Source organism: Myxine glutinosa, chromosome 3 (assembly GCF_964187855.1).
Source record: "Myxine glutinosa chromosome 3, kmMyxGlut1.1, whole genome shotgun sequence".
In the NCBI taxonomy this organism is placed as follows: domain Eukaryota; kingdom Metazoa; phylum Chordata; class Myxini; order Myxiniformes; family Myxinidae; genus Myxine; species Myxine glutinosa.
Window position 1 is genome coordinate 48,133,748 of NC_136263.1, and position 24,928 is coordinate 48,158,675.

At 49.1% G+C, this 24,928-nt stretch overlaps 1 protein-coding gene across 3 annotated transcripts in view; it reads left to right on the forward strand.

Annotated features, from left to right (window-relative positions):
• LOC137423606 (F-box only protein 40) overlaps nt 1–24,928 on the forward strand; it is a 120,109-nt gene that overhangs the window by 71,744 nt on the left and 23,437 nt on the right. For 2 of the 3 annotated variants that reach the window (XM_078774016.1, XM_078774015.1), the window contains exons 6-8: nt 372–685; nt 14,044–14,274; nt 16,292–16,579. In XM_078774016.1, coding sequence (XP_078630142.1) covers nt 372–685; nt 14,044–14,274; nt 16,292–16,579 — 833 coding nt within the window. The remainder of the gene's footprint in view (nt 1–371; nt 686–14,043; nt 14,275–16,291; nt 16,580–24,928) is intronic. The other variant, XM_078774017.1, reaches the window with a different exon arrangement.

The following is a 24,928-nucleotide window of genomic DNA, read 5'->3' on the forward strand; positions in this document are numbered from 1 at the left end:
CATGGGGAATAAGTGTTGTTAACGATGACGTCATTGGTCCCTTTTTATGACTTCATAATTTGACAAGTACAATGATTAGTCCGATTAGTTTGAAATTCATTGAGCGTGATCTACACAACAATTATTGGGGAAAATGCCAGGGGCATAGAAAAGGCCCGTTTCTATAAGGGCAATGTGCCGTGTGGCAAACTCCAGGAAAGAAGGGACATTCATTCCATAGCTTGTAGAAAATGCCAAACAATAGAAAAGAAGGGACATTCAAAAAAATCTCATGTGCATGCTGGAATACCCTTGTGTTATTCGGAGGAACCAGGTGATGCTCTGGAAAAGTTCATATGAAGGAGCTGTTTGTATTTTTTTTTTTTCACCAGGCACCGACGTCATTCCACAGAAAGCGCACATACTTGGGAGACTATGGCATGAGTTTCAAGGTGAAAAAGGCCAAGGTGTGGACACCCAAGACCTTGATGGTGCATATTGTGAGCCTGACAAAGCATCTGCTTTGCTGCACTGCCTTGAGGCGGAGGCGAGAATTGGACGCTCTGTTTCTGAACCAAGCTCTGTGGATGGTCATCGAATGCATGTTGGCACTCAAACTTACCCAACCCTGTTTGGGCCTTGTGGGGTCCTGGCTGTTGATGAGTATGGTCAGGTAGAGATGCATGGAGACAACTTAGATGATTGGGTGAGTGGCATAATAATAATATATATATATATATATATATATATATATATATATATATATATATATATATATATATATATATAATATATATATATATATATACATATATTATACATATACATATATACAGTCATCCCTCGCTATATCGCGGTTCACTTTTCGCGGCTTCGGTACATCGCGGGTTTTTCTCGCTAGTATATGTAAAATTATATCGCGGATTTTTCGCTATATCGCGGGATTTTGCGGTATAAATGTATTTTTATATACTATTATTTTAAATATTTTTGTGGTAAAATAAGCATTTTCTAGCCTAAAAAATAAAAAAACGTAAAAAAATAAGAAAAATACAGTTATTAAAACGTATTACAAGAAATAAAATACTGTACATAGTGTACAGTAGAAGAGTAGACAAAGAGACAGTCGTGCGTATGGAAAACGCAGATGCGGCAGCTTCCACTTGCGCTAGTTACCCACGTAATGGGTAACTGTAATGCTCTTTCTGGCTGTGCAGTACATTCATCATCGTCATCACTTCATCGTCATCAGTACTGCACAGCTAATTCATCATCATCTTCATCACGCAAGTTGTAGTATTGAAGAGCCGGGGCTCTTGCTTGATACGGACGAAATGACGGGCAAGACACAAACTCCTCCGAGAAGATATTTATTCTCAAAACCAACTCGGGAACACTGAAAAGCCCGTTTATCGGGCTGCATTATAAAGCACAACCAGGAACCGAAACCGAAAGCCACGCCTCTTAAGCGTGGCGTGCTTCGGTGGTCACGTGATCAACAGGTGTAGCTGATTATACCCGCACGCGCGACACGCTTTGTTGGTCACGTGACCAGCCACTCTTGCGCCGCGGATCCCCGCCGGTGACGTCACCGGCTGGAGCAAGGAGATTCTGATGCTGGTCTTGCTTGGGGAACCCATGGGTCGCTACAGTATCTTCAATGGTGAGTACCCATTATAATTTTATATGTTGTTAAAATTACGTATGTTTAAGAGTGTAAAAAGTGTTTAAGAGTATAGGAAGTGTTTATAAGAGTATGGGAAAGGTTAATAAGAGTGTGGGAAAGGTTAATAGGAGTGTGGGGAGAGTCATAAAGCTTTAAAATACAGTGAAACCTTGACTTACGAGTGCACCAACTTACGAGTTTTCCGAGATACGAGCCGTCGCTCGGGCGGTTTTTTGCTTTGAGATGCGAGCTGAGATCTGAGTTACGAGCTTACGCCACCCGCCACCAAGTGGGTTCCGGTCACGTGGTTATCTTGCCGTGCAAGCATCTCTGCTGTATATCGCTGCTGCTTTGTTTTCGCATTTTGGTTATTTTGGAGCTTCCGCCACCCGCCACCAGGTGGGTTCCGGTCACGTGGTTATCTTGCCGTGCAAGCAGCTCTGCCGTATATCGCTGCTGCTTTGTTTTCGCATTTTGTTTATTTTGGAAAATTTCTTAGTTTTAACCATGGGTCCTAAGAAATTGAGTGCCAAGGGCAGTACTGAGTAGAAGAAGAGGACCGGCATTCACTCCGTCGTCAGGCATGGTGAGGCAGCAAGCTCGGATGTGAAGGCAGCTGACGATTTTATTACAACTTTTGCCGAACTGATAGAAGCCGAACGATAAATCTTCAACTGTGACGAGACAGGGCTCTTCTGGAAAAAGATGCCGAGGAGGACGTATATAACGGCAGAGGAGAAGAGCATGCCAGGCCACAACTTGTTCAGAGTGCCGGCGATAGCTCGCCTTTTCTTTGTGGAAGACACGGTGATTTTTTTTTTTTTTTTTTTTTTTTTTTGTTGTATACAAGATCGAGGCTCGTGAAAGAGCTAACATTAATCACACAAAAAGACAAACCGACACACAAAACACAAAAAACAAGGGGAGCGGCAGACAATATGGGGAGAGGGGGAAGGACACAAACACAACATTTGAGAGCAGGGACATCGGGAGGACTTGGGGGGGAGGTGGGAGAGGAATAAAACATATGAGCACTGCAAGGACTCTGGGGTGAATTACCGGGGGTAGAAAATATCGATGAAAAGGTTTTCGATGGGTCATTGATGAGGTCATTTCGATGAGGTCATTGATGAAGACCAGAAATAGCACAGGGGCCCAGAACACTACACAGATCCTTAACATCCAACAACTAATGGGACGCCAAACGGGGCGCCCAGTTTAGCGGTACACACATTGATGAATCACCCTGCCTGTGAAACACCGACATGACAGGTTATAGCTGGGTCGGGATTCAAACCCAGGCTGGACAGTTTAGAATCAAGTGTGCGTACCTCCCTCCAGTCCAGGCCATCCTGCCAACTTGTATGCTGCATACAGGTGAAATATAAAGCGTGAGATATTTTTATATATACTGTATATTTAAAAAAAAATTGGTGTGGTTTTTGGCGGGCTGGAACGGATTAATAGCATTTCAATGCATTTTAATGGGGAAATTTAATTTGAGAAACGAGCAAATTGAGTTACGAGCTCGGTCACAGAACGAATTAAACTCGTAAGTCAAGGTTTCACTGTATATATAAATAATAATAAAAAAATATGGTCGCTACTTCGCGGATTTTCGTCTATCGCGGGGGGTTCTGGAACGTAACCCCCGTGATAAACGAGGGATCACTGTGTATATATATATATATATATATATATATATATATATATATATTGTTACGGTACGCGGTTAAGGATGTTGTTTGCCGAGCGAAGGCTCCGCGACCGAACAGTTGTTCCCCGACTAAACCAGATTTACCCAAACGTTGGCCGTATCGCGCCACCGCTATTCAATCGGGAAAAGACTAAGATGACGAATGCAAAGAGGAAGAAGGAGACGTACAGAAGAGTAACGGGGTTTATTAACGCACAGGTTGTAAACCTGGTGCGTTATAGCGTTTGCCTGGGAATTTCTGTCTCTCCAAAAGTGAAGCTCCGTTTCTGTCGCTCAGATGTGTAAACATGACGTCATCAAATCTATATTTAGGCTAACCATGGGCTACCCCTTTGGCTGGTACGCGGCCGCTCGCTAGTACATAATATAGGATATATTTGTTATATGTTATGTTATAGGATATATAGGATATATGTTATATGATATAGGATATATATAGGATAGGTTATAGGATATATATGTTATAGGATAGGAATATAGGACCCAAATGACCCAGAGGACCCAAATGACCCAGAGGACCCAAATGACCCAAATGACCCAGAGGACCCAAATGACCCAGAGGACGCAGAGGACCCAAATGACCCAGAGGACCCAAATGACCCAGAGGACCCAAATGACCCAGAGGACCCAAATGACCCAGAGGACCCAAATGACCCAGAGGACCCAAATGACCCAGAGGACCCAAATGACCCAGAGGACCCAGAGGACCCAAATGACCCAGAGGACCCAAATGACCCAGAGGACCCAAATGACCCAGAGGACCCAAATGACCCAGAGGACCCAAATGACCCAGAGGACCCAAATGACCCAGAGGACCCAAATGACCCAGAGGACCCAAATGACCCAGAGGACCCAAATGACCCAGAGGACCCAAATGACCCAGAGGACCCAAATGACCCAGAGGACCCAAATGACCCAGAGGACCCAAATGACCCAGAGGACCCAAATGACCCAGAGGACCCAAATGACCCAGAGGACCCAAATGACCCAGAGGACCCAAATGACCCAGAGGACCCAAATGACCCAGAGGACCCAAATGACCCAGAGGACCCAAATGACCCAGAGGACCCAAAGGACCCAGAGGACCCAAAGGACCCAAATGACCCAAATGACCCAAATGACCCAAATGACCCAGAGGACCCAAATGACCCAGAGGACCCAAATGACCCAGAGGACCCAAATGACCCAGAGGACCCAAATGACCCAGAGGACCCAAATGACCCAGAGGACCCAAATGACCCAGAGGACCCAAATGACCCAGAGGACCCAAAGGACCCAAATGACCCAGAGGACCCAAATGACCCAGAGGACCCAGAGGACCCAAATGACCCAGAGGACCCAGAGGACCCAGAGGACCCAAATGACCCAGAGGACCCAAATGACCCAGAGGACCCAGAGGACCCAGAGGACCCAAATGACCCAGAGGACCCAAATGACCCAGAGGACCCAAATGACCCAGAGGACCCAAATGACCCAGAGGACCCAAATGACCCAGAGGACCCAAATGACCCAGAGGACCCAAATGACCCAGAGGACCCAAATGACCCAGAGGACCCAAATGACCCAGAGGACCCAAATGACCCAGAGGACCCAAATGACCCAGAGGACCCAAATGACCCAGAGGACCCAAATGACCCAGAGGACCCAAATGACCCAGAGGACCCAAATGACCCAGAGGACCCAAATGACCCAGAGGACCCAAATGACCCAGAGGACCCAAATGACCCAGAGGACCCAAATGACCCAGAGGACCCAAATGACCCAGAGGACCCAAATGACCCAGAGGACCCAAATGACCCAGAGGACCCAAATGACCCAGAGGACCCAAATGACCCAGAGGACCCAAATGACCCAGAGGACCCAAATGACCCAGAGGACCCAGAGGACCCAAATGACCCAGAGGACCCAAATGACCCAGAGGACCCAAATGACCCAGAGGACCCAAATGACCCAGAGGACCCAAATGACCCAGAGGACCCAAATGACCCAGAGGACCCAAATGACCCAGAGGACCCAAATGACCCAGAGGACCCAAATGACCCAGAGGACCCAAATGACCCAGAGGACCCAAATGACCCAGAGGACCCAAATGACCCAGAGGACCCAAATGACCCAGAGGACCCAAATGACCCAGAGGACCCAAATGACCCAGAGGACCCAGATGACCCAAATGACCCAGAGGACCCAAATGACCCAGAGGACCCAAATTCTATGTATGTTTCTATGATGATGTATGTTTTGGTGAAAGTACATAATGTGAATACTAGTAGCAATTTTACAAAAACCATGGCATAATTTCAAATCTTGACCCGAGATGATAATTATGCTACATCATAATTTCCATGTGCCAACCTGGGTGGAATCCAAGTGGATTCACTTGTTATTATTTACACACATAAGCAAAAAGAGCAGTCACGATTATTTACAGGGGACATGAGACGCAGGTGACACAGTGCAAATGACTAGCTTACCTAACAGGCTTACTTAATACCCAGGACAGAACAAACGAAGACACAGACTCACGCGGGGAATGATGATAGGAATTGGCTGGAAGGAGAGGAAAGTCCAATTTGTTCGGCAGCACGAATCGGCACGTTCGGCAGCCGCCGTCCCTTCGCGGCCCTGCTCCAAACTGCCGTCCAGGCCCCAAACGGCTGTCGAGTCTGGTTGCTGCTGTAGAGGCTGCTGCTGGCGAGCAAGGTGACGAATAGCAGGCTTTTTGCTTCCCTGGATGATCTGCTTTTTTGGACCTCACAACTCAGCCCTGCTCTGACGACCCAGCTCTTTCCTTTCCACCTCACCACGCAGCTCAGCTCAGCCTTTCAGCTCATCTCTTGGACTCATCTCCTTGTCTCCTTGGGGAGCGCCCCGCGGCGGGTTATATAGGCCCCGCCCTTCACCCTTTGCGAACCTCCCCCAAGCATTCTCTTTCCGCCCTCAAGCCAAACCCCTCGTTCTGGGTTGGATGAGCGGGGCCGACTTACTCCTCCCCTCCATGACGTGGTGGATACCCGCCTTTCTTCCCCAACCCTGCCTCGTGGTCAATGGCGGCTTTGGAGGGGATGTAATTGCCAAATTGAGGCTTGGCCATTACGAAAGGGGAAATGGAGGTTTTTGGGAATGGGAATGAAGGGAATCTATCTCTTTTACTCGGTGCAATGGAGTGTCATGTTAATGGACGACAAGGCCTTACTCTAAAACACATAATAAGATATAAGCTACTGAACAAGGGTTTTATCGGGTCCTGCAATGTGGTGCTTCATGGAATAACTACCGAGACGCCCTTTTTACTTTTACACAACACTGGAGGCAGGAGGCGCAGAATAAACAATAATAATAATATAGCACACAATAAAAAAAATACAGTCCTCATATCCGCAACACTGCACCCTCCTCCTCTTAGGCACGACCCGGGCCTACAACTTTTATTTAGTGTGACACGTAGGTGTAGTTCCCTCTACTTTTAACCTGACCCTGAGTGCGACAGTTTTAAAACATAAATAAATGTGTCCCGCTGCTCCATTGCACCCTGCCTAACAGGCTCATGCCCACAGTTAACCGAATTGCGGAATGGTCTTCAAACTACACATTGACGGTGGGGAGCATTATTTACAATGGACACTACTTTTATTTACAAGACTAACCCAGGACCTGTGATTGTTCTTTCTGGGGGGGAGACAGTCTGCTCTGCATCAATGCACCATGAAAGCACCCAAAACGCACCAATACACCCTCAGGCACCAATCGGTGCCCAGTCATCATAGTTCATCAATGTTCATGAATAAAATAAATCAACAACCCCTAACCCTGCAGGTGATCTCTTGCTCTTCGGCTCCCTCTGCTGGCTATTATTATTTCTTCCAGATGTTGTCTTTCCTTTGCTGGCGGCCTATTTGTATTACAATAAAGTGCACCCAACGTGTCCATGTTTATTTATTTTATTTATGGCCCACAGGGCCGACTGGTGTGGTTCACCTGTGGGGCATCGGTGCCCTGTGGCCAAGGTCCGCCAGCAAGATTTCGGGCCCTCATGGCCGGTTCCAGCAGAGGGGCCATGCCCCAACCCATGGAGTCCATAAATGGTGCTCGGCCACAGACATGTGGTCCATAATGTGGTGCATCGATGCAGACAGCTGGTTCTGGGAGTTCCGGGCGCACAATGGCGGACTCACGCACGCTCCCAATGGCGCACAGGTCATGTGGGAGACAAAAGGGGGGAGAGACAGATGAGCCAGGGGTAAGGTCACAAGGGTACACATCAATGAGGCAATGCAAGGCGAAATGCGTACGGAGGGCGAAGTGAGAAAGCTCGTCCCTACCGTACGTCGCCCCCCTGTCACCTACACTACCCTTGCCCTTACCCCTTATGTACAAAATCTACACATTACAAATTCGTCGCTACTGTCATGTCTTCCCCATATTTCCCCTACACCAAATTCGTCTCCACAATCCCTCTATCCAAAATTTGCCATCACCAAATTCATCATCAATCCTCATAAGGAGGAAGAGATGGAACATCAAAGCACAATGTCACACCCACGTCATGATGCGTCTCGCAATCCAAAACATTTGCACATAAAAATAACAAAAACAACCTGGCATGGTGTGGAGGTACGTCACCCCAGGTGAGTGGATGCAGATGGTGCGAGGAGACTTCAATCCTAACTATCCTCTAAATGACTTTAACACACTTTACACTACCCGGGGTCTTTCCCTGCCAATCCATTGGCCAACTTACACTATGGGTTCTAAAAACCAATTCCCATTGACCAAACTGTGGTGCTTCTCAATTTGGGGTCTCACTCCCCCGATTCATCTCCCGGTGCCCTTGCACAATTTCTGGGCTGAGACGTGTAGCTCTCCCAGCAGGTCTACCCACCTGCACACCTCCACCACTGCAGTTGCCACCCGAGCTTACCTAGCTCCTCACCCTAACCGAACTAACTGGGGAAGGCCCCTCCTGGCTCTGTCACCCCTTGGTGCCCTCTGGCACTGGGCTACCCGGGTCCGTCCTCTGGATCCTCGGGCCCCATCCACAACTACCGGCTCCCAGAGCCCACCTGCGGCCTCACCTGGCCGACATCCTCACAGTGGTGGAGTGCCCAAACCAACTACACACACTAACAGGCTACACGCCCAGCCATTTCCACAACACTAATGCACCCATCCAAATACCATTCTCTCACCCGCACCACAGATGCCAATATCCAACCACAATTTACCTGTACCCTCTACCTAACACTTACTCTACCCGCCCCGGGTATTCGTGATGGGGGTCCACTCTTCCCCCATTCACACCTTCGCACCATCCACTCCACTCCACAATTTCCACCATACTCACTCCACAACCGTCCATTCCAATACTCCATATATCCCACACTACTATTTATTCCATACACCTGTTCCTCATACCTGTTGTTGCACACCTGTGCAATCATACCTGGTGCCACCTGCACCCTCCTTCCTTCCTGGACCATTTGGTCAACACAATACACATCACCATCACTCAAACACTGCTCCACACACCTGTTCAGTTGCACACCTGTGCAATCACACCTGTTCAATCACACCTGTTCCTCACACACTGCTCAATACACTTGAATACACCTCCAACACTCACACGGCATCATCTCAACTACCTGTTGCCCTGCTAACTTAGTGCTCCCCGTCTTCCTTTTAAACTAAGCACATACCACGTCATTATCATCCAAACTACCCTCTCTGTCCCCAGCTACCTGTCCAATGTAGCTACCTAACCTTACCGTTACCTAATGTCAATCTTCTAGGGCCCTACACATTATCCAAACCCTCCCTCGGCGAGCTTACACTGCCATAAACCCCATAAAACTAGTGCTCCTTTGCCCCCCTTTTGTGAGGGATGGTGGATTGGCCATCCCATCACATGGGGCATCTCTTACTATAAATTTTGCACATTAAATTTCAACCAATCAAAAATTTGCCAATCACTCTACCAATCCTCTGCCAATCATCACTCTGCCAATCCTTTGCCAATCATCAAATTTTGTTTTTTCTAATTTAGAGTCCAGACCACTATCCTCATCATTACAGTCTACTTACTAATGCCTCTCGGTGCGCCAATTCGCTTCTACAGTCCGGCTTCGTAAAGCCGAGCAATGAATGCGGGTTGTTTGGTGCCTGCGGCTGGATGCGTCCGGCACTCGGTGCAGGGAAGGACGCTTACCCGGGCCGAGATCCCACGCACCACCTCGGCACGGAGCCGTCCAATGGCCCGATCTCGACCTGCCGGAACATCTCAACAAAAAGGGGTCGCCATGACGACCCTTCCTATCGGGCTGCCCGCTCCGCCTAGTGGAGCACGGACGCGGCCGTTCAAAGCGATGCCCAGCGTGGATCGCGTACGGCGGTTCTTTCGAAACCGCCGTGGTTCGGATCCCCGCTGGTCCTCGCGGCACGCGAAGCTGCCCGACGCGCACCGAGGGCCCGATTCGGCTAAATGTCGTTCTAACCGCTAACCCGGTTACCGTCGATGCCTCACCTGCATGCTTGCACCCCGCAGCCCGTTCCTTGCTCACACTTCCAGCCGTCTCCCTGCTCTTGGTCATTGCACCTTCTCTTACACACCCAGGTACACTCATTCCACTCAGACTTGGTCACACACCTGACCACCTCACACCTTTGCACACACTCGTTGTTCGCACACCTCACCAACACACCTCTTCGCGCCCCCTCCTCGGTCACCTCCTCTGTGACAATCACAGGTGTGCTCTCACTCGCACACCCAACCACGTCTCACTACCAATTCCAGCGTGCATTCCCACACACGCTCTACCAATACCATTCCAGGTGTGCTTCCTTCCATTCCAGGTGTACATCCTCTCACCTGTCACAACCAACTCACGCTCCGTGTCGCTCTCACTACTTTCACCACCACTCTTGACAGCGAACTCACCCTTACTCTCGACAGCGCACTCTTTCCTAACGCACCTGTCCGTTACACACCTTACTCGCGCACACTCTTCCGTTACATCCTCCGTAACACTCACCACAGGTGTACACTTTCTTGTTACATCCTCTGTAACACTCCTCACTACGCACTTCCATGTGCTCCCTCGCACACGCGCTACGACCGACTCACTCTCGACAGCACACTCATTCCTCGGCGCGTACTTTTTCCTCACACACCCCAGAGTCGGACATTCTCGCACACACACCTCCTCTTTCGCACACCAGACCTGTCGCACACTACACCAACGGCCTCTCACGAACACCCGGGTCCAAAGCAACCCCCAAGCCGACTGAAGCTCCCCTCACATCATGTACATTTCCTCGTATATCGCCACTCACCTTGGCACCTCGTCTCCGCACCTCCTTCGCCACCTGCAAACTCTTTATTTGGTTAGCGAGCACATCATTATGAGTTGAGCACCGACCTTGTACATATTCCATCACCTCCTCCTGTATTTCTCTCTTAGTTTCTGTCCGTCTCTTCTTGATTTCATTCACCTCTTCTTCCACTTCCTCTAATTTTTGCTTCACCTCTTTTATTTCCCGGTGCGTCTCCAAGTTCGTCCTCTAAGGCTATTTTGACCGTCTCTATGTGCGTCCTCACCTCTCGGTCCTTCGTCTCCATTACTTCTGTCACCTCTTCCAACCTCGTTGTCAGTCCCTCACGTACCATCTGACATTGCCTCTGTGTCGCTATCAAGTCATTTTTTATTTCTTTTTGTGTCGCTTTCAACCCTCCTAGTACCGCTGTATTCTTTTCTACTTGATCCACTAGTTCTTTTTGTCCCACCGTCAGCTGTTCCACCTCCTCCGTCAGGTCCTCTATGCCCCCTTGTAACCTAGCCGTTCCATTTCTCACCTCTTTCTCTATACGCTTTTCACCTCGCTTTACCTCCTCGCGTACCCCCGAGACCTCCTCACTTACACCTCGTCGTATCTCCTCTTTCATCTCCTCCCTCTCTTTTGTCGATGCTGCCCTCATCTGTCCCAATTCATCCCTCTGAGCATTCAGTTTGGTTTCTACCCCGATTTTCACCTCCTCTATCTGCTCTCCCATTTGTTTAATTTCTCGGGCGGATTGCTCCCCTATTTCCCGCAATTTGCCTTCCATCCTATTTTCTAACCCCATTAACCCATTTTTCACCCCCTCTATCTGATTCTCCTGGGCAGCCATTTTATTTTCCACCCCCGTTAACCCATGTTTCACCCCTTCTATCCCATTGTCTAACCCCTCAAATTTAGCTTCTAGCCCCCCGATTTGATTTCCTAGTCGCTCCCCCATTTCTCCCATTTGGCCCCCAATTTCTCCCATTTGGCCCCCCATTTCTCCCATTTTGCCCCCTATCCTGTTTTCTATCCCTTTGAAATTATCGTCTGTTTTTACCATAAAGGCCATCATCTGTTTCATAAACAGGTCCAAATTCATTGGCATCTCTGGCTCGGCTGCCGCGACCACGGGCGCGGCTAAATTTGGTGCCGCAATAACCATGTGCGCGAGGGCGCCATTTTGTGCGCCTGATACCTCCTCAACCACATTGCCAATGTTCTCCTCCTCTCTTTCCTCCACATACATTACCCCGAGGTCCTGGGTCGATTCCACCCCGTCTATCTCTTCCACCGGCATCCCGTCGCCTTGACCAGCCATGGCGCGATTTCAAAATTCGGGTTTTTCTTTAAAAACAAAACAATTTCCAGCAGCTTGTAATTTTGAGCGCGTTAAGCGCGCTTCGGGTCCGATCCCACACTTCTGACACCAATTGTTACGGTACGCGGTTAAGGATGTTGTTTGCCGAGCGAAGGCTCCGCGACCGAACAGTTGTTCCCCGACTAAACCCGATTTACCCAAACGTTGGCCGTATCGCGCCACCGCTATTCAATCGGGAAAAGACTAAGACGACGAATGCAAAGAGGAAGAAGGAGACGTACAGAAGAGTAACGGGGTTTATTATTATTTACACACATAAGCAAAAAGAGCAGTCACGATTATTTACAGGGGACATGAGACGCAGGAGACGCAGGTGACACAGTGCAAATGACTAGCTTACCTAACAGGCTTACTTAATACCCAGGACAGAACAAACGAAGATACAGACTCACGCGGGGAATGATGATAGGAATTGGCTGGAAGGAGAGGAAAGTCCAATTTGTTCGGCAGCACGAATCGGCTCGTTCGGCAGCCGCCGTCCCTTCGCGGCCCTGCTCCAAACTGCCGTCCAGGCCCCAAACGGCTGTCGAGTCTGGTTGCTGCTGTAGACGCTGCTGCTGGCGAGCAAGGTGACGAATAGCAGGCTTTTTGCTTCCCTGGATGATCTGCTTTTTTGGACCTCACAACTCAGCCCTGCTCTGATGACCCAGCTCTTTCCTTTCCACCTCACCACGCAGCTCAGCTCAGCCTTTCAGCTCATCTCTTGGACTCATCTCCTTGTCTCCTTGGGGAGCGCCCCGCGGCGGGTTATATAGGCCCCGCCCTTCACCCTTTGCGAACCTCCCCCAAGCATTCTCTCTCCGCCCTCTCAAGCCAAACCCCTCGTTCTGGGTTGGATGAGCGGGGCCGACTTACTCCTCCCCTCTATGACGAGGTGGAGACCCGCCTTTCTTCCCCAACCCTGCCTCGTGGTCAATGGCGGCTTTGGAGGGGATGTAATTGCCAAATTGAGGCTTGGCCATTACGAAAGGGGAAATGGAGGTTTTTGGGAATGGGAATGAAGGGAATCTATCTCTTTTACTCGGTGCAATGGAGTGTCATGTTAATGGACGACAAGGCCTTACTCTAAAACACATAATAAGATATAAGCTACTGAACAAGGGTTTTATCGGGTCCTGCAATGTGGTGTTTCATGGAATAACTACCGAGACGCCCTTTTTACTTTTACACAACACTGGAGGCAGGAGGCGCAGAATAAACAATAATCTATCTATAATTCCATTAATCTCTGTGTGTATGTGTGTATGTGTGTGTTTGTCTGTGACCGCTGTTTCTCGACAACCACGGGTCCGATATACTTTAAACTTGCCAGGTATATTGCTGGGGACCCGAGGATGTGCCTTTTCAAGGTTTCATATTAATCGGACAATTACTTACCGAGCTATGTCCAAAAAACGATTCAACCAATCAGAGAGCAGCGAGCTATCGCGTGTGCCGAACGTGGCGAACACACTCTGCCTCGGACGGCACATTTGAGAGCGTATTCATTTATTTCACGTTGGAAAACTATGTTGCCGTTAAACTATGTTTTAAAACTAATTAAAACTACTATCTATAATTCCACGGGTCCGATAAAAAACACCGTACTCGCAAGCCGTTCGCTTTGGACCAAACCATTTCATGTAAATAGAGGGGGGGGATTGTCACCACTCGCAAGCCGTTCGCTTTGGACCAAACCATTTCATGTAAATAGAGGGGGGGGATATAATTTTAGATATATATATAGTACGGGCATGCCCTAGTAATAATAAAGCACACAATAAAAAAAATAGTCCTCATATCCGCAACAATATATATATATATATCTTTTGAGATGTCGATCTTTATAAATGATCTCAATTGTTTTCTCGTACTTTAATAGAGGGATGACTGTGATGCATACACAATGTTTGTGCAAACTGTGAAACATAGTTTTAAAGAACCCTTAGTCCTTGTTAATTTTGACCTCACTTCCTCAATGTTGCCATCTTGTGTTACACTTCTGTGCAGCCTCAGCTGCTGGACCTCACCCACAATTGCACGCTGCAGCACACCGGGCCTCTACCCTCCCTCTTCTCCTTCCGCTGCGCACATACCTTCCGCAGGGATGAGTACACAGAGCATTTTGCAGCCATACATGTGCACGTGCAACCAGGCCTGCTTGGCTGGACTCAGCAGCGTTGCCCTCTTGCTTGCTATGGTTGTAACTTCACCCAGCAGCGCTTCTGTCCTGATGCCCCTGTGAGTGGCTTCCCCTTTATATCTTGATGATTATCAGTATCGTGCAATGACAGAAGGCAGCAACAATGAGTTATAAAGTGATGGTTGTACATGTACTGACTTGTTCCTGAACTGTAGCCCACGTGATTCTGATCGAAACGCTGCTAACTCCATAGACTGTAGGTTCTTCAATGGTAGGTTGGTGTTTCCATTGGCCTCATGTCTCATACACTACAAATGTTGGTATTGGTCATTAAAGTTATTGGCAACCATTTCTTACATTAAGTGAATGCCATGAACACTTAAAAATGTTTTGGAAGAATAAAAGGCAGAGTAATGTTTTGTTTGGAGATCTCGGGATTCTTAGATCTTGTTCTCCAAGCGAAATTGCTATGGAATGACTTCAGACCTGACCTAGCCTTATTCTCTTAGTGTCTGAATGACAAGCTCATTGGATACTGATTAATGGATGACTTCAACTCCTAGCTAATATATTGTTACGGTTTTCCACCGCCCTTCCCACCCTTACCAAGGGGGGATTAAGCCCCTTGTTCTTTCTGGGCCTGGCGTAACCGAGACTTGAAACGCCCCTTCCGGGCAAACGCAAGGTAGGGTTTCGGGACCAAGTCTCGCACGTACCTAAATACCTGCGCCGCCACGAAAGCGGGGAAGCAAGCCTCGCACGAGCCACGTGTAATTTGAGTGCACCGAGCGGATTGCGTACCACGTAGTCCGTGCAGTTTTCTAGTGTTGGAACCCGATTCGAGCGGTTCTATTCGTACCACGCTTAGTCAATGATGAAAAACACAGGACGGTCGAATAAAGGAATGACAGGATTTTATTATTATTATTTACACAATGTACAAGTCATTAATGGATGAGAAATATGCAGAAAATGGCAATTTTGAGATGATGAGATGCAGAAAATGCAAAGATGCAATGCAAAAAATGAAGAAAAAAAAAAGATGCAAAAATGCAAAGAGATGCAGAAAATAGGGCAAGATGGAGAAGATTGTCATGGGGACCGCAAGGCTAACCCCCGCTCTAGCAGGGAAAATTGCCTTAAAATGCATGCATGTTGTTGTTGTTGTACACGATGTACAAGTCGGTAGAAAGCAGACACAGAGCAGAACTTAGTCAGTCTTAGATTATCCCAGACATGGGCCCGGTCACACTCACACAGGGGAATTGCAGGCAGGATGTTGTTCACGCGCTGCCTTGGTCGTCCAGGAACGGCGGCCCGGCGTGCTCTACACGGTCCCAGCACGTCCCGCGAAGATGGCAAGCAGGTGGTGGAAAGGATCCTCGCAGCGCGTCCCTCGAACAAAAGGCAGCAGATGATGCAGGAAGGCGGGAAGGAATGTACGCGTCTCTCGGCGGCTTTCCACAGCGCGTCGAGTTACCAGCGCGCTATCACTCACGTAACCCAATGCAATAGAGGTTCAGCCTCAAGCTCAACCGAGCGTCACTTTAATACGAGCGCTTATACTTGGTTCATGCGCGTCTTTCTCCGATCTCGTAACTCTCATCAATACGCGCCTCTCCAATAGCTCCTAACTCACTGCACTCAACTGCTCACCCCGAACTGCTCCTGTCTGGGGGCTTTGCGCAACGGGTTATATGGACACGCCCTGAGCCCTCTCGAACGTTCCAACCACGCCCTGTGACGCATTGCCGCAGCCACTCCCTGTGAGCCCTGATTGGCGGCTTGCGCTTACCGTCGACTTCTTCGCCGCCTCATTCAGTCCCGACTCGACCCGCCAGGCCCACCTCGTGTCAATTCACACCAAAAAGCCAAAGGCAGCACAAGGAGGCAATGGAGGCATAAGGCAATGGAGGCGATGAAAGGACCTACTCATTATTCTACTCAACGCAAGACTAACACAGGAAAAGGACTATTCTCACACATACTATGAAATAACTGAACTATCGCAAGGCTACGTGTTGTTTGTGTGACTAAACTATGAGGGGGAAATTTAACCTATATTGTGTCTCCTGTCCTTTGTTTCTTCTCTACCATTCAACAATATCTTGACAGGATCAGGAAATTGTCTACCTCGATTGTACCGATTCCTTCGCAATTCGCTCTGCAGCTTCTCCTTCCAGCCTTGACGCTGATCCTTACGCCATTGGACTGGAATATCTTCCCTTTGAGGTTCAGCGCCGCATAGCAGCATTCCTGGACCCGGGAAGCCTTGCGCGCCTCTCCCTGGTATCTCGAAACCTGCGTGCTGTGTGCGCCTCGCTCTTGCGCATATGCGGTATGGTGGAAATGTGCTGGGAACCACGAGCTGGACAGCGGGGAGGATGGAGGGAAGCTGGCTTGGTGAGTGCTTCGGATCTTCTTTTTTAACCAATATTACAATTGAAGGGGATTGACAATATGGTGCTAAACCATGATTGATCTGTTGATGTTGAGATAATCAAGTTTTTAAAGTTTGTGAAAATTCATTCATTGACAAAAATGGTGCATGACATGATTATTTGATGAATGAATAACACATATTACACCCTTTATGTGAATTAAATGGTTTATCAGCTTTTTTAGAGGCTGAATTGGGAATATCTTACAACATCAAGGGAAGATCAAAATACAATTATAACCAACATACCAAGAATGACACACAACATAAAGGAGCCTGGTGTTGGCCTAATGATACGACCCACATTCATGGCTGATAAAGTGCATGCAATGAAACGTTTCACTAACTTCAGTTGTTCTGCCTAATGGTTAGGGTGGCGGGCTTGGGATCCTAAGGTCCTAAGTTTGAATCCCGTTCAGCTGTTGAATTAATACCAGGTGGGGTTGACTCGGCTTGTCATCCTTCCGAGGTCGGCAAATTGAGTACTAGGGTACTGGGTCCTCTCTCAAGGAGGTTGGTGGCAGGATTTGCACTCTGGCCGCCGTAAAAACACCTCATTCCGTAGCACACTGTGTGGTGTGTGTCGGGATGGTGCTGAGGAGTCCTCCAGGGACGTGCTAATCGCAATGACCTGCTGATCCAGCATATGCTCCTATATATATATATATATATATATATATATATATATATATATATATATATATATATATATATATATATATATATATATATATATATATCTATCTATATATCTATATATATATATATCTATATATCTATATATATATATATATATATATATATATATCTATATATATCTATATATCTATATATATATATATATATATATATATATATATATATATATATATATATATATATATATATATATATATATATATATATATATATAGATATATATATATATATATATATATATATAGTTGCGGATATGAGGACTATTTTTTTTATTGTGTGTATTATTATTATTGCTTGAGTCTGGCCCTCCTGCCTCAGTGTTGTGTAAATGTCAAAGGGCGTTCCGGTAGTTAATTCCATAAAGCATCCATTGAAGGACACTATAAAACCCTTGTTCAGTAGCTTATATCTTTATTATGTGTTTTAGGGTAAGGCCTTGTCTTCCATTAAAATGACACTCCATTGCACCAAGTGACATAGATAGATTCCCTTCATTCCCATTCCCAAAACCTCCATTTCCCCTTTCGTCATGGCCAAGCCTCAATTTGCCAATTACATCCCCTCCAAAGCCGCCATTGAACATGTGCTTGGGTCGGGGAAGAAAGGCGTGCCCGCCCGTCGTCATCAAGGGCGGAGCCAGAGGGTCGCGCGACCAACCATGGCCGAGGTGAGCACACCGATGGGGCGTGTCCTGAAGGCCGGCGGCTTAATCGCCGGAGGCGTTATAAAAGCGCGGGCGCAAGAGTGATAAGAAGGAAGTCGTCAGAGCAAAGCTGCGTAGAGAGGTCCATGACAAAGAGAGGTCCATGACAAAGAGAGGTCCATGACAAAGAGAGGTCCATGACAAAGAGAGGTCCATGACAAAGAGAGGTCCATGACAAGAGTGGCGGTTGCATCCACAGCAGCTTGAGCCACCGAAACGGCAGCCACAGCAGCGTGGGGCCTGGACGGCAGTTTGGAGCAGGGCCGCGAAGGAACGGCGGCTGCCCAACCGCCGATCGTGCTGCAGGACCCGTTGGACCTCCCTCTCCCCTCAAAACATCCACCTGCCATTCCTATCATCATTCCCCGTGTAAGTGTGTTCGTAGTCTGTCTTTTGTCTTGTCCCTGGGAATAAGTTAAGCCTGTTAGATAAGCTAGTATTTTCACTGTGTCTCTAAAAGCTTCTGTAAATTATTTTCTTATCTTTCCTTCTCCTTGGTTATTTTGACCCTGTAAATAGTAAATAAATTTAGTAGTATTTTCAACCTTTGTTTCGTCTTCTTAATCCTTTTCTTCACATCCGTCGTCTTTGTCTTTTCCCTCATTGAATAGCTGTGGCGCGATACGGCCAACGTTCGAGTGAATTGGGTGAATCGGGGAAACTGTTAGGTCGCGGGGCCTCCGCTCGGCAAACATAACATCCTTAACCGCGGACCGTAACAATTGGTGTCAGAAGTGTCGGATTCGGACCTGAAGCGCTTAACGCGCTCAAAATTACAAAGTACCGAAATTGCTTTTGTTTTACAAAACACGAATTTTGAAATCGCGCCATGGCTGGTCAAGGCGACGGGATGTCGGTGGAGAGATAGACGGGGTAGAATCGACCCAGGACCTCGGGGAAATGTATGTGGATGAAAGAGAGGAGGAGAACATTGGCAATGTGGTTGAGGAGGTTTCAGGCGTGCAAAATGGCGCTCTCGCGCACGAGGTTTCAGGGGCGCAAAATGACGCCTCGCACATGGCTACGGCGCCCGCGACCGTAGCAGCGCCACCGGTGGATTTGAACCTTTTTATGCTGCAAATGGGGGCCCTTATGGACAAAATGGGTAAGCAATTAAGGGACGAAGCGAGGGCTGATAGTCACCAATTGGGGAACCAGATGAAGGCTCAGAGTGAGCAAATGGGGGCAATGAGGGACGAAGCGAGGGGTACCGGTGAGGGGTTAGACAATAATTTTGAGGGGTTAGACAAGAAATTTGAGGGTTAGACAATAATTTTAAGGGGTTAGACAAGAAATTTGAGGGGTTAGACAATGGGAAAGAAGGGGTGAAACATGGGTTAACGGGGGTGGAAAATAGAATGGCTGCCCAGGAGAATCAGATAGAGGGGGTGAAAAATGGGTTGAGGGGGCTAGAAGATAGAATGGAAGACAAATTGCAGGGAAATAGGAGGAGCAATCCTCCGAGAAATTAAACAAATGGAGAGCAGATAGAGGAGGTGAAAATCGGGGTAGAAACCAAACTGGATGCTCAAAGGGATGAATTGGGACAGATGAGGGCGGCATCTACAAAAGAGAGGGAGGAGATGAAAGAGGAGATACGACGAGGTGTAAGTGAGGAGGTCTCTGGAGTGCCATGAGGCCTTCCAAAAATTGAAGGGGTGTCTAACATCCGCACCCCTTCTAGCTTACCCCACTAGTAACGGGACATTTACCCTGGACACGGATGCGAGCCAGGAAGGATTGGGCGCAGTTTTGTCTCAGACACAGGAGGGCGTGGAGAGAGTGATTGGTTACTATAGTCGGGCCTTAAGTAGGCCCGAGCGAAATTATTGTGTCACTCGCAAAGAGTTATTGGCTATGCTGGCTGCCATGAACCATTTCCACCCGTACCTGTACGGGCGGAAATTTTCGGTTCGAACTGACCATTCCTCCCTGCAATGGCTCCTTCGGTTCAAGGAACCGGAGGCCAAATTGCAAGGTGGTTGGAAAGTTGCAGCAGTACGATTTCAATGTGACCCATAGGGCCGGGAAGGCCCATGGTAATGCGGACGCACTCTCTCGGCGTCCTTGTCTGGGGGAAAACTGCAAATTTTGTGCGAGACACGAGGAGAGGGAGCAATTGGGCGATTCTGCCCAGATTCTCGTCGTCCGGGTAACCCGGGTGAGGGCCAATTTTGCCACTAACCGCGGACGAGGAATTTGGAGATTTGGCTTGGAGCACGGCCCAGCAGGAGGATCCTGTCCTGGGACCGGTGTTCAAATGGGTCAAATTGGGGCAAAGACCAAAGGGGGAAGAGGTCACCCGCCTCGGGGCGCAAACAAAGGCGTATTGGGCTCAGTGGCAGACCCTGGAGTTGAAAGGCAACATCTTATATCGCAAGTGGGTGGAGGTTCCCTCTGATAGAACTTCCTGGCTAGTGATAGTCCCTGACAAATTCAAGAACGTCATCTTACAACAGGTGCATGGTACCCGCTCCGGCGGCCATTGGGCAGGACAAAGACAATATCTCGGGTCCGCCGGAGGTTCTATTGGGTGAATATGGGGCGCGACATACAGGACTGGTGTCGGAGATGCGACGCCTGTTCTGCCAAAAAGGGACCAGCACGGAGGATGAGGGCCCCCCTTCAATTACACCAGGTGGGGCCCCCCTTGAGCGGGTGGCTATGGATATTCTAGGACCGCTGCCCCGCACCCGCCAAGGTAATAAGTATATCCTCGTTGTAATGGACTATTTCACCAAATGGCCGAGGCCTACGCCCTCCCCAACCAAGAAGCCGGGGTTGTGGCGCAGGCCTTCGTAGAAGGATTTGTATGTCGGCACGGGATTCCACAGGAGCTGCACACCGATCAGGGTCGAAATTTTGAAAGTCAATTGCTAAAAGATGTGTGCAGACTCCTGTCAATTCGAAAGACCAGGACCACGCCCTTGCGGCCACAATCTGACGGGATGGTGGGAAGATTCAACAGAACATTGATCCAACAACTGGCATTGTTCACCACCACCTGTCAGGATGACTGGGACGAACATCTCCCGTACCTGTTGATGGCCTACCGAACTAGCCAGCATGGGGCCACCGCATGCAGTCCAGCGTTGCTTATGTATGGGCGGGAGTTACGGGCTCCCGCCGACTTGCTATGCGGTCCCGTGCCAGACACCACGGATACACCACCGAGGGAGGGTTACGCACATCACCTGGAGGAAGGCATGGAGCGGGTCCATGCCTTTGCCCGCCGCCAGCTCCATCTGGCGGGGGCCAAGATGAAGCGCAGGTACGACGACCGGAGCCAGGGGAGTCAATACGCTCCGGGGATGAAGATTTGGTTCTTTAATCCCCGGAGGCGGAAGGGCAGGTGCCCAAAACTCACCTCCCCCTGGCAAGGCCCGGGAGTCGTCCTGTCGAAAGTCTGTGACGTGGTCGTTAAGATCAAAATGGGGCCACGGGCCCCCCCTCAGATCGTCCATGCCGACCGGATAAGACCTTATGCCGGCGAGCAGGCGCCCTCATGGATCGCCTCGGCTCTAGATGCCGAGGCAGGACCCAGTACCTCTTGCAACGGGGGCTCGTAGCGTCAGAGGACTGGGGGGATGGTAGTGGGAGATGCCCGATGTGGTGGGATGGCAACTCTGTCATCCCTCACAGCGGGGGCAAAGGAGCACGAGTTATGGGGTTTATGGCAGTGAAAACTAGCCCGGGAGGGTTTGGATAATGTGTAGGGACCTAGAAGATGACCTTAGGTAACGTTAAGCTTAGTTAGTGACAAGGATACCTGTAGTGGGGACGCAGGTAGATTAGTGTGGATGATAATGACGTGGTATGTGCTTAGTTTAAAAGGAAGACGGGGAGCACTAAGTTAGCAGGGCACCAGGTAGATTAGATGATGCCATGTGTATGGTGAACAGGTGTGATTGCACAGGTGTGCAACTGAACAGGTGTGTGGAGCAGTGTATGAGGGAGTAGTGGTCATGGCGTGTGGTGTTGACCAAATGGTCCAGGGAGAAGGAGGGTGCAGGTGGCACCGGGTATGATTGCACAGATGTGCAACTACAGGTGAATGGAGAATGGTTGTATGGAATAAATGGTATGGAGTACATGGATTATTGGAATGGATGGTCGTGGAGTGAGTATGGTGGAAACTATGGAGTGGAGTGGATGGTGCGAAGGTGTGAATGGGGGAAGGATGGACCCCCATCACGAATACCCGGGGAGGGTAGTGTAAGTGTTAGGTAGAGGGTATAGGTAAATTGTGGTTGGATATTGGCATCTGTGGTGCGGGTGAAAGAATGGTGTTTGGATGGGTGCATTAGTGTTGTGGAAATGGCTGGGCATGTAGCCTGTTAGTGTGTGTAGTTGGTTTGGGCACTCCACCACTGTGAGGATGTCGGCCAGGTGAGGCCGCAGGTGGGCTCTGGGAGCCGGTAGAGTTGTTGTGGATGGGGCCCGAGGATCCGGAGGACGGACCCGGGTAGCCCAGTGCCAGAGGGCACCGAGGGGTGACAGAGCCAGGAGGGGCCTTCCCCAGTTAGTTAGGTTAGGGTGAGGAGCTAGGTAAGCTCGGGTTGCAACTGCCGTGGTGGAGGTGTGCAGGTGGGTAGACCTGCTGGGAGAGCTACACGCCCCAGCCCAGAAATTGTGCAAGGGCACCGGGAGATGAATCGGGGGAGTGAGACCCCAAATTGAGAAGCACCACAGTTTGGTCAATGGGAATTGGTTTTTAAAACCACAGAGTAAGATTGCCAATGGTTTGGCAGGGAAAGACCCCGGGTAGTGTAAAGTGTGTTAGTCATTTAGAGGATAGTTAGGATTGAAGTCTCCTCGCACCATCTGCATCCACTCACCTGAGGTGACGTAACTCCACACCATGCCATGTTTTAATTATTTTTGATGCAAATGTTTGGATTGTGAGACGCATCATGACGTGGGTGTGACATTGTGCTTTGTGTTCCATCTCTTCCTCCTTATGAGGATTGATGATGAATTGGTGATGGCAAATTCTTGGTAGAGGGAGTGAAGACGAATTTGGTATAAGGGAAATATGGGGAAGACGTGACAGTTGCGACGGATTTGTAATGTGTAAATTTTTGTAAATATAGGGGTAAGGGCAAGGGTAGTGTAGGTGACGGGGGGGGGGGGGGGGGGGGTGACGTACGGTGGGGACGAGCTTTCTCACTTCGCTCTCCGTACGCACTTCGCCTTGCATTGCCTTATTGATGTGTACCCTTGAGACTTTACCCCTCGCTCATCTGTCTTGTCCCCCCTTTTGTCTCCCACATGAGGACCTGTGCGCCACTGGGCGCCGAGGGGAGCGTGCGTGAGTCCGCCATTGTGCGCCCGGAACTCCCAGAACCAGCTCTCTGCATCGATGCACCACATTATGGACCACACCACTGTGGCCGAGCACCACTTATGGAATCCATGGGTTGAGGCATGGCCCCTCTGCTGGAACCGGCCATGAAGGCCCGAAATCTTGCTGGCGGACCTTGGCCACAGGGCACCGATGCCCCACAGGTGAACCACACTAGTCGGCCCTGTGGGCCATAAATAAAATAAATAAAAATGGACACGTTGGGTGCATTTCATTTTATGCTCAAATAGGCCGCCAGTAAGAAAATGAGAGAAAATGACAACATCTGGAAGAAAGCAAATAGCCAGCAGAGGGAGCCGAAGAGCAAGAGACCACCTACAGGGTTAGGGGTTGTTGGTTTTATTTTGATGGACGGTGATGACTGTGCACCGATTGGTGCTTGAGGGTGTGTTGGTGCGTTTTGGGTGCTTTCATGGTGCGTCATGCAGAGCAGACGTCGTCGTCACCTGTCGTCCCCCGTCCCCCCCCCGCCCCCCCCCCCAGAAAGAACAATCACAGGTCCTGGGTTGCGTTTTGTAATAAAATAGCGTAGCTGTAAATAATGCTCCCCACCGTCAGTGTGTAGTTTGAAGACAATTCCGCAATTCGGTAAGCTGTGGGCGTGAGTCTGTTAGGCAGGGTGCAATGGAGCAGCGGGACATGTTTATCTATGTTTTTTAAAACTGTCGCACTCAGGGTCAGGTTAAAGTAGAGGGAACTACACCTACGTGTCACACTAAATTAAAGTTGTAGGCCCGGGAAGTGCCTAAGAGGAGGAGGGTGCAGTGTTGCGGATATGAGGACTATTTTTTTTATTGTGTGTATTATTATTATTGCTTGAGTCTGGCCCCTCCTGCCTCCAGTGTTGTGTAAAGGTCAAAGGGCGTTCCGGTAGTTAATTCCATAAAGCATCCATTGAAGGACACGATAAAACCCTTGTTCAGTAGCTTATATCTTTATTATGTGTTTTAGGGTAAGGCCTTGTCTTCCATTAAAATGACACTCCATTGCACCAAGTGACAGAGATAGATTCCCTTCATTCCCATTCCCAAAAACCTCCATTTCCCCTTTCGTCATGGCCAAGCCTCAATTTGCAATTACATCCCCTCCAAAGCCGCCATTGAACATGTGCTTGGGTCGGGGAAGAAAGGCGTGCCAGCCCGTCGTCATCAAGGGCGGAGCCAGAGGGTCGCGCGACCAACCATGGCCGAGGTGAGCACACCGATGGGCGTGTCCTGAAGGCCGGTGGCTTAATCGCCGGAGGCGTTATAAAAGCGCGGGCGCAAGAGTGATAAGAAGGAAGTCGTCAGAGCAAAGCTGCGTAGAGAGGTCCATGACAAAGAGAGGTCCATGACAAGAGTGGCGGTTGCATCCACAGCAGCTTGAGCCACCGAAACTGGCAGCCACAGCAGCGTGGGGCCTGGACGGCAGTTTGGAGCAGGGCCGCGAAGGAACGGCGGCTGCCCATCGTGCTGCAGGACCCGTTGGACCTCCCTCTCCCTCAAAACATCCACCTGCCATTCCTATCATCATTCCCCGTGTAAGTGTGTTCGTATTAGTCTGTCT